Source organism: Syngnathus floridae, chromosome 1, assembly GCF_059516105.1.
Source record: "Syngnathus floridae isolate MCC-2025c chromosome 1, RoL_Sflo_1.0, whole genome shotgun sequence".
NCBI classification, from domain to species: domain Eukaryota; kingdom Metazoa; phylum Chordata; class Actinopteri; order Syngnathiformes; family Syngnathidae; genus Syngnathus; species Syngnathus floridae.
In genome coordinates this window covers 18,388,767-18,401,395 of record NC_142413.1, presented here as the reverse complement: position 1 = coordinate 18,401,395, position 12,629 = coordinate 18,388,767, and the positions used below count along the sequence as shown (strand labels likewise).

At 41.5% G+C, this 12,629-nt stretch overlaps 1 protein-coding gene across 2 annotated transcripts; it reads left to right on the top strand.

Moving 5' to 3' along the window:
* The first annotated feature begins 5,227 nt into the window (after positions 1–5,227).
* On the top strand, positions 5,228–12,140 carry LOC148404398 (eukaryotic peptide chain release factor subunit 1). Of its 2 annotated transcripts, none has more exons than XM_088387371.1 (11): positions 5,228–5,394; positions 5,722–5,831; positions 7,699–7,874; positions 8,098–8,237; positions 8,735–8,762; positions 9,005–9,195; positions 10,121–10,250; positions 10,373–10,546; positions 10,630–10,694; positions 10,767–10,914; positions 11,148–12,140. In XM_088387371.1, the coding sequence occupies exons 2-11, from the start codon at positions 5,746–5,748 to the stop codon at positions 11,228–11,230; spliced, it is 1,221 nt and encodes a 406-aa protein (XP_088243497.1). In that variant the 5' UTR covers positions 5,228–5,394; positions 5,722–5,745; the 3' UTR covers positions 11,231–12,140. The 2 variants fall into 2 exon arrangements, with proteins under 2 accessions (XP_088243497.1, XP_088243489.1); XM_088387363.1 differs by having other exon boundaries at positions 8,735–8,873.
* The last annotated feature ends 489 nt before the right edge of the window (positions 12,141–12,629 follow it).

Genomic DNA, 12,629 nt, shown 5'->3' with positions numbered 1-12,629 from the left:
CCCCCAAAGTTATATCGGGCCTGGTGTGACTCAGTGGTGCTTTCACGCGTGGCAGCCAGTCATAGATGTCTGTGGATTTTTACAAAAACAAAGATGAGCAGAGTACATTTAAAACCCATAAATCAATCATTCAGTTTTCTTTTAGTATTAGATGTTTATTTTCCAAATAAATGTCATTCTTGAGACATTCCACTCGAGGGCCATCTAAGTACTGTCGACCACTGATCACTCCCATCATCCTTCAAATTGGGCTCGACTCACCAGATACGCCTCTGTCTTCCTTTAACACGCTGTATTAAATCCACTGAACTGATAATGCCCTTTCAGTAGTAGATTTGATTAATGCAACTCCAAGAAAATCAATTTTCCACCATCTTTCTCCGCTGTTTCATCTCTTTTCCTCATCTTACTTGGCCTATCCATCTATCTTCACGGTTGTCATGGTGGTGACTCTGATCTAATCTGTCTTGAAGCTGTGCAGTCGGGGTGATGCCGTGGATTACCGCATAGCCCAAACTAATCAGTGTAAAATCTTTATTTCCCTGAAGAATGACATGTACTGTAAGACTTCTGCCCCAGAAAAAACAATACTTTGAATGAAGGGATACTCATCAACAATGCATTGTTTTCATTAATAAATCATTGATACCCCCCCAAATAAAACATAAGGCGTTCAATTAACAGTTGTTATGGCTACTGATATTTGACTACTCTTATATTTTCCTCATCAAGTTTCATGTAGACATGAATCAATTGAAAAGCATCAGTAGGGATCTGATCAACACATATTGAACGTTTCACATTCTTTTATTCTGTGCACTTATAGCTTTACATTCTTACATGTTTGGGAAAAGTAGTGACAAAATTCTCCAGCTTCTGAGTTGAAGTTACGTACGGTCTTAATTCAACTTGTTGATGAACTACAAGTGTGCATAATTGTGTGGACATGAAGCATAGCTGCCCGAGCCCTCAAAAAGACCTCATTTATATTTATGACAGTCTTGAGTCTCCATTCCTGATTAATCCACTTAATATTAGAATGCACATCCGTAAATCTCCTCCGAGCCTTGGGACAGTGTAGTGTAGAGCGAGTATGTGGTCTGAATGCAAACTCTGTGATTTCCAAAGTGAAAAGCGTGTACCTAAAGAGCTCTCCTACTCCGAATCACACGTCGTCTCACTTGCCTCTTGGATAACGAGCACATAACTGCCCTACACCTTCAATCATATCTTCAAGCACATCCCAATATGACTGCTTTAGGTCCTAAGCATGCCTTTGAAGTACTGATGATGATTATCCTCTTTTTTACTATGAGAGACAGACACAGTGAGTCACAGATTAGCAAGTCAGCAGAGAGTAAATGCTGCCTAATTCCCTTGGAGGATCTGAAAGGTTTCTTCATCCTTGTTGAGAGTTGCACTGCTTGACATGAAGAGCTGCTTGTGTTGGGACATTGCACAATCAACAAAATGATGAAAGTGGTGTCTTGTCAAATACGTGTTGACAAGGTTTAGTGTGTTTGTGTCATTCCTACCCACTATGGGGTACTATACAAGGCTGTACGCCGAGGCAAAGAGACCTAGACTTGCAGAGAAGCGAAAAGCCACAAATAAAAGGGGTTTGTAATACCATATAGATGCCACAAGATGGTGGCAAAGCATTTTAATCAAAGAGGACCTTCTAGAACAGTGGTTCTTAACTCTTAACCCCAGGGGTTCGGTGAGTCGGCTTCAGGGGTTCGGCAGAGCTGGTACGTCATTGCCCCGCCCGTGCCCCGACCCCGCGGATGGCCGAACACACCGGTAGCACCCCCCCGCCCCCGTCCGCGGATGGCCGAACACACTGGTAGCACCCCCCCACACCTTCCGCGGATGGCCGAACACACTGGTAGCACCCACCCAAAGAGGGGTTCGGTGAATGCACATATGAACCTGATGGGGTTCGGTACCTCCAAAAAGGTTTAGAACCACTGTTCTAGAATGTAAACATGATTGCAAAAAATATAGATACGTACTTTTGAAAGAAAAAATGAATACTTACTAATAATAATAATAATAATAATAATAATAATTACTGAATGTCGTACAGTGATATGCACATACAATGTATCAATGTATACAATCTATCAGTGAAAGTGAGGGTTATTCACTTTATCAATTCTGTGTTTTATATATTTCACTCCAATTCATCTATACAAGCATGAGTGTGTCCTTGAATACCCCAATCAGTTCCGAGTCCAACCTTCACTCTCCCCTCTCTCTGCTGAGGACTACTTAAGCAGATGGCCAGAGGTGGGAAAAATAGAACTGAATGAACCTGGAGGCAGCTGCTTCCAGTCACATGCTCGATAACGCTTCCATGTGCATTGACACACACACACGCGCGCGCGCATGCACACGCACGCACACACACGCACACACACACACACACGAGGAACATGAGTTTCACTGGGAAAAGGGTCTGTGTTGAATCACCCCAAAGTCCGTAGATGTGACAAAAACGTGGGTGTTGAGACCTTCAACAAGAAAATTGTGGGTGTTGAAACAACCGCAGCCTCCGACGTTGTGACATCCTTGCTGTTAGCAAAAAGCATTCTCTTAGGACAGCCCTCTGCAATCGAGCATGTGCCATCATTTCCAAGCGACAGATTATCACAGCTCTAATGGCCGACAGATGGTGATAAATTTGCTACAATACTAATGCTACAAAATGTTGCAGGGAGTCATTTTCACAAAATATTTTCTAACATTGCACTCATGAAGTAGCAAACCTCGCAAATTCTGACCCAAATTCAATATGCTCTCTCGTTTCATGAGATTTGAGAACATGACAGGCAAATTTGAGAATGTTACTTTATACATGGCAACGTGATACATGATACGTGATTGTTATTCAATGTATCATAAAAAATAATACAATTCAGAACAGTTTTCGCTGTAACAAAGCACTTTACAAGAACATATAACATAAAATAACAATACAACAGCAAATATCACATAAAGCACTGGCAATAATACAACCATAACAACTACCCTCCATATGCCTTGTTTTTGAAGCGGTTATATAGCTAAAAGAGGAGCGATTCAAAGTCTCCTTTCACCAGAGGACCAAAAATGTCAACTACAGTCTGAAAAGTAAACAATTTGATTGTCATATGCCTTGACAAGCTTGTGCAATTGAGTAAATAGATCTGCTTTCATTAGGTGCCGTTATGAATAATTTTGTCAGACACGTTAATCCGTTGAATGATGCTGACATCTAGTGGTGTACTGGCAATTTGCACCAGTGCCAGAATTTAGTTCACGGATAGTCTAGCTTAGGTTACTGATTGTTTGCTCTACTCTTCATTGGCTAACAAACCCTTTTGGCTCAAAATATTGCACTCAACACATCCTCAAAATAGTTTGTTGGATTAGTCCCCTTGATAATTAGATAGGTGACTTGAGTTTGTCCATTATGTGTCTGTGACCTTTCCTCCTGGCTTGGCATCCTCTTATTTATGACAGTCTTGGCACACTTATTAGTTGATTTTAGTTGAGGCCTTAGAGCTATACATAGTCACATGGGCGAGGCGGAGTTGCCTCCCTTGTGGATGGGCGGCCAAGAGGAGGAATCCTGGAGAAGGGTCTCGACCTTCGTCGGCGATCTCACAGAAAAGGCTCCACGGCCGTGTCTCGACCTTTGTGGCATCGATTAAATAGTTCAACTGGGAACATGCAGTCCTCTGATAGTTACTATTAACATCGTAAGCATTAAAGATAAAAGAACTTGGTGAAAGATTCCCCCAGAATAAAGAAAAGAACAATCTCTTTTTAAAACTAGGGTCAGGGTTTCAAACTAGGGTTTCAAACTAGAGTTACGGCTTCAAACTAGGGTTTCAAACTAGGGTTAGGGCTTCAAACTAGGGTTAGGGTTTCAAACTAGGGTTTAAACGTATTGGGGACATCAAAATATGCTTCGTGGAGTTTTTGTTCTTAACAAATGCGAGAAAATCTAAAAAATTTGTAATGACATTTAAAAATACTCCATTATTACTGTACTGTTTGGACATACCTTCTCATTAGTGGTAGGAAGCAAGCACACATTCTTGATTACTCGATTTTAATAAAAGATGTGGATCAGTACTTATCCTTTTACCGGAATGTTTAGTATCTACTTTTACTTGGGCTCAGGGTCGGAGTACTTTTGCGACATTAACGGTAGGGAGTTCAAAGCTTGGTCCAAGTAACACTGGTGGTATGCAGGCCCCTTCTAGTGGTACATAAAGAGCTGCTGGATTAAATTTAGAAAATGCCTTACATTTTCATCAGATAAATCTTTATTGGCCAAGTATGGAAAAACAATCAAGGATTTTGTGCCTGGTGGTTTAAGCAACACAAGTATTACATTAACAAGCAGACCCAGACCCACACTTGATCCTAGTGGGGATAAGTGGTACAGAAAATAAATTGACAGATGGACAAAAGTTGAGACTTTGTGTAAACCAGGGGTGTCAAACAATTTTTTTTCACGGGCCGCATTGTAGTCATAGCTTCTTTCGGAGGGCCATTATGACTGTCAACCCAAATAAATGTATTCGCACCTCATATTATATACAGTAAAAGCTACAAAACAAACTGACAAATAACTCGTTTTCAAATCATACGAGTAAAAACTGGTCAAATATCTAAAAAATTTACACTACCATTCAAAAGTTTGGGGTCACCCAAACAATTTTGTGTTTTCCATGAAAATTAATTAATGTGGCTTCAACGTTCTCAAATACTATTCAAGAACCTCTTCTCACAACTCATACAACAATATATTTTTTTAAATGTCTTTTCTTACATTGATAGCTTGGTTTGACAAATCAAAGAGATTTTGTTGTATACCTGTTGTACAATGATATTCTATTCTATTCTATTCTATTCTATTCTATTCTATTCTATTCTATTCTATTCTATTCTATTCTATTCTATTCTATTCTATTCTATTCTATTCTGAAGGTGCGAAATATCAAAGTGGCCTCTGCATCTTTTGATTTTTCTGTACGTGGTCCTTGTAAGAAAAAGTTTAAGATCTCCCATTTCAAACGCACCAAAACTTTGACTACATATCCCATAAACAACTGCGAAATACGCTTTCCTCTCTATGACGCCAATGACCACGAGTCATCCAATGGTTGCGTCGAGTGTGATGATTGACGCACAGGTCACATGCTACCATTGGTTTCTATGCGGTTTCCAGGAAGTGAACGCCGCCACTTGGAACCACCTCCTACATGTGAGCTCAGTCGGCGGCACCACGCGCAGCGTGCGGAGGAGAGAAACCGGCGGAAAGGCAACGTCATCCCTCGGACCACCGACTCGACGTAGAGTAGAAAACAGCAAGCGGAGCGGCGTTGTCCGAGGCAGGTACGGTATTCATTGTCATTTCTGATGTTTTAATCGCAAGACCGCAGTTGGTGTCGAGAAGAACGGGGCGAAAGTAGGTCGAATTAGGTAAGAATCGGGTGGACTTTAGGGCCTGGCAGACTGTAGGCCTGTTAGCTCTCCGCGCACTTTACTGAGAGAGACAGCCCGAGTAGAAGCTCTCGTCTGCGGTCTGTCGGAGCGTCAATACTGGCCAAGTGCCTTAAAGGACACCCCACCATTCATTTGGCGAGGTACCCAACTGTAATTGTGTGCCAACCTTTTTGGCTGCTATTCCATCATATTTACATCCCTTTCCTTGAATTCTAGGTGCTGAACAACTACAGCAGAAAGATGGCGGACGACCCCAGCGCGGCGGATAGAAACGTGGAGATATGGAAAATCAAGAAGCTGATCAAAAGTTTGGAAGCTGCCCGTGGGTAAGGATGCGATGTCGTGTGTTCTGTCCGTACGTGGGCCGTTGACAGTGACTTAATACGGCGCCACCCGGCTGAGGTTATTGTTGTAAGCGTAACCGGTCGATACTGCTGGACATCAGCGAAGAAGGGCCGACTTTGGGAGTGGTTAGCTTAGCATATCTAGCTTTCTGTCGCTGTGGCTGCTAGCCTGCTACTGAATGGGTGCCGTCGTCGCGTTTTGCCGGCCTGATTAAAAAAAATAAAAAGACGATTGTGACTACGTGGCCACTGCAACGTCTTGCTTTGCCCATTTTCACACACATTGGGTAAATAAAGCGCGTCCAACCCGGTAGACAGACTAAATCGTGATGCGAAAGACATCCGTTATAAACGTCATCTCTGGAGTGAGGCCGCCATGGGTGTCTTTAGCGAGATGGCTAGTTGCTGAAATTGAGAGGTCGGCAATCTTCCAGTCAGTCTATTAGTCACCCGAACTACTTGATTTATTTTTCATCGAGTGACTTCAAGCGGGGAACTGCCCTAAAAACCTGCCTCATTATATGGCAGTAGTTTCAATGTAATCTAATTGTTTCAACATGGTTGAAGTTGACCGAATCGCTCTTGTAATGGTTGAACTTTTGACAATTTATAATCGAAGGTGTTCCGTCCTTCACCTCAACCAGTGGCCGTTTTCCCCTTTAGTAACCCTGCTTGTTGCCACCTGCCACTGAGTGCTGTGTCAGCCTGCTCTTGTCCCTCTTGTGAGGCCAGTTCATGGAGCGATCATAATGTGGCAGAGCTAGAACTAGTAGTACTCACCCCTGTGCGCCTAAAATCTCGACCCCATGCTGCTTTTTACTACGATGCACTGTAGAAGTGCCTGTCTATTGTATTGCCTAATAACACAAATTAGAATTATATTCATAGTGTGGTACAGTTGAGCACCCTAACCGTGTTGTTCAAATTGTGTACTGTGGTGCCTTAGATAATGTGAACACTTTAAATCTCAAATGATCTTTCTTCACTGAAATGAATGGGAATGCTATTATTCTTTAGCAGCCCGCTCCAATAAAACTTTGTTTTTCATCTTTTCAAGAAGAAAAATGCACTCTCCATCATGTCTCCAGCACTTTTTAAAACATACAGTATTACATGAATAACTTGCAAAGCCTAAAACTAAGGATGAACCGAAAATTCAGTAACCGAATTTTCTCTTTTGACCTTTGCCACAGAAACATCAGCGCTTAACAATGTTTTGATGACACAAGCAAAAAACTTTAATTCCATCACTGTAGTTAAGCTGAGAAGAAAAAAAGGCAATACTAAGATCCTTGTCACTCTGCCGAGGCTGCTCACAGTTCACCTGGACTAGCGTTAAATGCGCCAGTGGCCCGCTGAACTAAGTGGAAGTGGGCTGTGGGAATTGAGCCCAAAATTCCCTTACCACTGTAGTCATTGAGCAATAAGCAATAAGACTGCCTGGCCTTTGAAGACCACCTCTCCGGTGGCTATAAAAGCATGCATTATATAGCACAGCAACATCGATGCTCCTTTTGCTATGGTGTTTTGCATTGTGCATAAGCAATATCAGATAGGTATGTTGCATTTGGTTAAATACACAACAATTAAGGCTTATGGTTTTTTTTTCCCCCAGTAAACCTGAACTGGGATTGACAAACATCTTAAAGCAAGAATTTGGGCTGCTTTTAATTGTTTGGTGTCTGCCAAAATACTAAATTTTTGTTACCAGCCTAAGACAACACAAGACAAAAAAAACAGTTCCTCATATGTGGAAAAAACAGTCAGGTCACTCATAAATCACGGTACGATGGTATAAAAACAGTCATGACCTCCTCTTTTTTTTTTTTTAATTTTTTTTTTTTTTTAGTAATGGCACCAGTATGATCTCGCTGATCATCCCACCCAAGGACCAGATTTCCAGAGTGGCCAAGATGTTGGCAGATGAGTTTGGCACCGCTTCCAACATCAAGAGTCGAGTCAACAGACTCTCCGTACTTGGGGCCATCACCTCTGTACAGCAAAGACTAAAGCTCTATAACAAGGGTAGGTCAAACACATCTAATAGAAATACATTTACAATGTTCTAAAATAAAAGGGATTTCAAAATCAAAAATGGGTTGTTTAACCCAATGGGAAACACCTTTTTAAAATAAAAATATCCCAGTATTTATTGGGTGAAATGATTGTATTGCTGAACAGTAGAGAATGTTACGATGTATAATCATCTGAAAACTGCACGTTTTTTTTGTTTTATTGTTCTTCTCAGTGCCACCAAATGGCTTAGTAGTGTATTGCGGCACCATTGTTACGGATGAAGGAAAGGAGAAAAAAGTTAATATTGACTTTGAGCCTTTTAAGCCAATCAACACCTCCCTGTACCTCTGTGACAACAAGTTCCATACTGAGGTGGGTATTTTTACTTTTGTGTAGAGTGGATTTACATAAGTTTGAATTTGTGCACATTCCCAGAAGTGGGTGTCGTCCACCCAGCCCTGCCTTTCTGTCCCTGACCCACATGGGCCTGGCCCGTCCCTCTTCAGCGAGTGCCATTTGGAGTTGAGAACATAATTTCCATGTCGCATACAGGCACCGCTCAAGCAGATGCGTAGCCAGATAAAAAAGGAACAACAGACACACGTGCACAACGTGGTGAAAAACAATATGGGACACATGCCATTGTGCTCTGTTAAGAAAAATGGAAACAATTTAGTTTTAATTTTTCTTTACTTGGCTTCATGTCAGGTGTGTAGCACTTGCGCATGAGGTGGTACCAGCGTTTGCCTGACTTGGACAGGCTCATGGGAAGCTGAAACAGGGACGGAAAACTCAGGGACGGAGGACGATGTCCACCTCTGATCATTCCATTTTATCTCATGCTCTACATCTTTTCCTTTTTAACATAGGCATTGACAGCCCTGCTCTCAGATGACAGTAAGTTTGGCTTTATTGTGATTGACGGTAGTGGGGCGCTGTTTGGCACACTGCAGGGAAACACCAGGGAGGTGCTGCACAAGTTCACTGTGGATCTACCTAAGAAGCACGGTATTATACCACAATACTCGCACACCCAATTTTTAGATTTATTAAAACCCATCAAGGGCTTCATTAGTTGTAGTCATTTCATGAATGAAGCTAAAATATAGCCTAAACCTTTCTCTTCATCTTTGTTTTAGGCAGAGGAGGACAGTCAGCTTTGCGTTTTGCCCGTCTTAGAATGGAGAAGAGGCACAACTATGTGAGGAAAGTGGCCGAAACGGCTGTCCAGCTCTTTGTGTCCAACGACAAAGTCAATGTGGCAGGAATGGTTTTGGCTGGTTCTGCGGACTTCAAGACTGAGCTCAGCCAGTCTGACATGTTTGACCCAGTAAGTATGTGCTCTAATCATCTGAAGTATGTTGCGTTTTGCTTGCGTGATTTTCTTCAGTTGAGGGATGTTGACACAGTTTGTTATAGGTCACTTGATAATAAGATGTCTGGGGAGGGTGGACATAATGCTTCAATTACTTTAACATCAGAATGTTGTTTAATTTCCCATGTAGACGCATGCTCATACATGTTTCCCTATTTTAGTTAATCACTTATGTTTGGTGTCTTAAGCACTATCAAAAGAGCGGGAGTGTTGTTGTTTGTCTGATTGCCCAAGATAATCACAGTCATATTGATATACCAGTACATTACATCACAACTTCAAGTGTGATATTGCTTGTCTACAACAGTTATAGCAGCGCTATTTATTAGTTAATAAATGAGCCACGAAAATTGATTTCAGCAGCAAAAGAAAGCAAACTCCGAGGGAGCATGTTGAATGATTGGATTTGTCCACTTCACTGCAGGTCATGTAATGCTATCATGCGATTTAGTTGGCGCTCCATGATGATCAAAATTTACGTTAAGTAGTTTGAAAATGCAAACTAAAACAAATCAAAACCAATTGACTTCGTTACTATGCAGTCATTCGTTGCTTTAGCATGTTAGCTGAATATCCGCTTCAGTTTGTACGCTTAACATGTCATTAAGTCCAGTCCAGTTACAATTGATTTATTTTGTCTTTTTTTTTTTTCTTTTTCAAATACTCTTAGAACAAAATGCACTTGATGAATGAGAATATCTATAAGCTTAAATATGTCGTTTAATGAGATGAGCACACCTAACCCTTATCCAATCAAATTGCTTGATCCAAACTAACTGTTGCATAAGTAGCAATATACACAAGTGATAAATTGATTGATTTAATGAATTGAGTTTGACATTGTCGCTCTGTTTTTAACCACTGGACATTTCTGTTTTAGAGGTTACAGGCCAAAGTTCTGAAGTTAGTGGATATCTCCTACGGTGGAGAAAATGGCTTCAACCAGGCCATTGAGCTCTCAGCAGAAGTTCTCTCCAATGTCAAGTTCATCCAAGAAAAGAAACTAATAGGTAGGTTGTTTTATTAGCATGGTGGCACAACTTTCAGAGTGTTCATCAAGAGAAGTGCCTGTAAAATTTGCCTGATCCTCCTCATTCTCAAAAAGCATTACGTCTCATTTGTGGTGCTCCAGGACGTTACTTTGATGAGATCAGTCAGGACACTGGGAAGTACTGCTTTGGTGTGGAGGACACACTGAAAGCCTTGGAGATGGGAGCGGTGGAGATCCTCATAGTCTACGAGAACTTAGACACCATGCGTTACATTTTACGTGTGCATGGGGCCGAGAGCAACGGCGCTGAGAATGGTACACATAGACCACATGCGCCAGAAGTCACCTGAATGTGAACCGCGCAGCCTCACGCTCAATGTGGTTTCTGTGATTTTCAGATGAGAAGACTTTGTACTTAACGCCAGAGCAAGAGAAAGACAAATCTCATTTCACAGACAAAGAGGTGAGGACTGCACACGCTGAAGTAAGTAGCGTTGAGTTAAACTGCTCAATCCTTCTGATTTGACGTTGACAGACGGGGCAAGAGCACGAACTGATCGAGAGCATGCCACTGTTAGAGTGGTTTGCCAACAATTACAAGAAATTTGGAGCCACGCTGGAAATAGTCACAGACAAGAGCCAAGAAGGATCTCAGTTTGTCAAGGGCTTTGGAGGCATTGGGGGTGAGCACTTTCGAGTCACAGCAGAGCAGTCAAATCTCCCGATACATTAAAAAATTATGTGTACACCAAATGTAGACGTATGCAAAAACGTATATCATGAACAAAAAGCCAGTTGTAAACTGGCATTGTCATTTAATTAACAGTACTTGTGTTATTTAAATGGTATGGCAATGACACACTGGACAACTCTCACATTAGTGGGTGATGCGATGTCATCTTTGTGACCCTCCCAGGTATCTTGCGGTACAGGGTGGACTTCCAGGGCATGGAGTACCAAGGAGAGGACGACGAGTTCTTTGATTTGGATGACTACTAGGTAGTCGGGGACTGATATATTGGGAGAGAAAAAACAAAGGAATGAAGAATCAAGGAAAGAAAAATGCCACCTCTCTTGCAGCAAGTGAGGGGCTCAACTGTGTTGACCACGTAATGACAGCCAACTTACAATTTACTTGTTGAATACACAACCTTGCACATACATTTCATCTGTACACACATCCAAGTACATCACACAGGCTGAAGAGGAGTGAAATTGTCTTTCATCCAGAGAGGGAAAAAGCCTTCCCTGAATAAATCCCTGCCTTATAGAGTGCTGGTTCCTTCCCCTAGTTGGATTGGACGCAACTCATTTTTGTTCCTTTTTGCCCCGTTTCCCTCCATTTTGAATGAACACAACAGCAAGTTCCCAGTGTTTGCTGCCCTCAACCCATTTGGAAGGTGAACATTTGACTCTGATACGATATACATATAAATGTAAAAAAAAAAGTATTTTCCTTTTCTCCCATCCCTCTGTCCTCCCCTCTATGCTTAATCATTTTTTTCTTTTCATTTTGTACTGGCAACTGCTGCTGTTGTATTTTATGAGAGTGGGGGATTTTTTTTAACCTGGGGTTCTGTAGAGAAAGGGGGACAACGTATTAAAATTTGAACTGCTGAAAACCATCGCTACCTCCTCATCTCCTGTGCTCTCAAACCTCTTCTCTTTGCCTGACCATCTCTTCGGAGAAGCCTGAAGATTTCTGTTTCCCAGTTGCCAGATGTGTTGTATGTACGTATGAGTGCACAGTTACTCCGTTTCGTCATCATTATCCAACTCTGTTGAAAGTGAATCAGTGTTTCCAAAATTCCAACAGCAGAAATCAAAGTTTTGGAAATGTTTCTTGTTTTACTTGCTTTACTACACCAACATTAAATCCCTCCTATTTTTGACTATCAATCCCAACATATATTCCACCAGTACGGTGTTTGTATTTCAAGTGGCTTATGCAATTTTGTACCAATTTTAAAATGTTGTAATTCCTCTTAAATTGTCAAAGATCTAATATTTTTGAGCAACGGTGTAGCAAAAATGTCAAAGTGGAAAAAAACATCCTAATTTTTAAATGCTGAGGGAAAATATGCACCTACCAATATACTTGACTGATACACATCTAGGCCTTTACAGTCATCTGAAAATGGCACAATGGAATTGAGAGAAATATTAATGTAAGCGTTTTTATATTGATCACCCACATAGTAAAAGACTGAAGTAGAAGTCATTAAATGACCCAGCATCCTCACAATAAGCAATGTGGATGATTGATTTTGCATTAGCCGGTTCCTCTTCAGGATAGCAACAGCATCTTGAGCAAATGCCCTTTTGTTTTGGGGGAGTCACCGGGGAAAGCCTTAGTAGCGCGCTAAGCCAATAATCAACCGGTAAATTGGTGTTACCA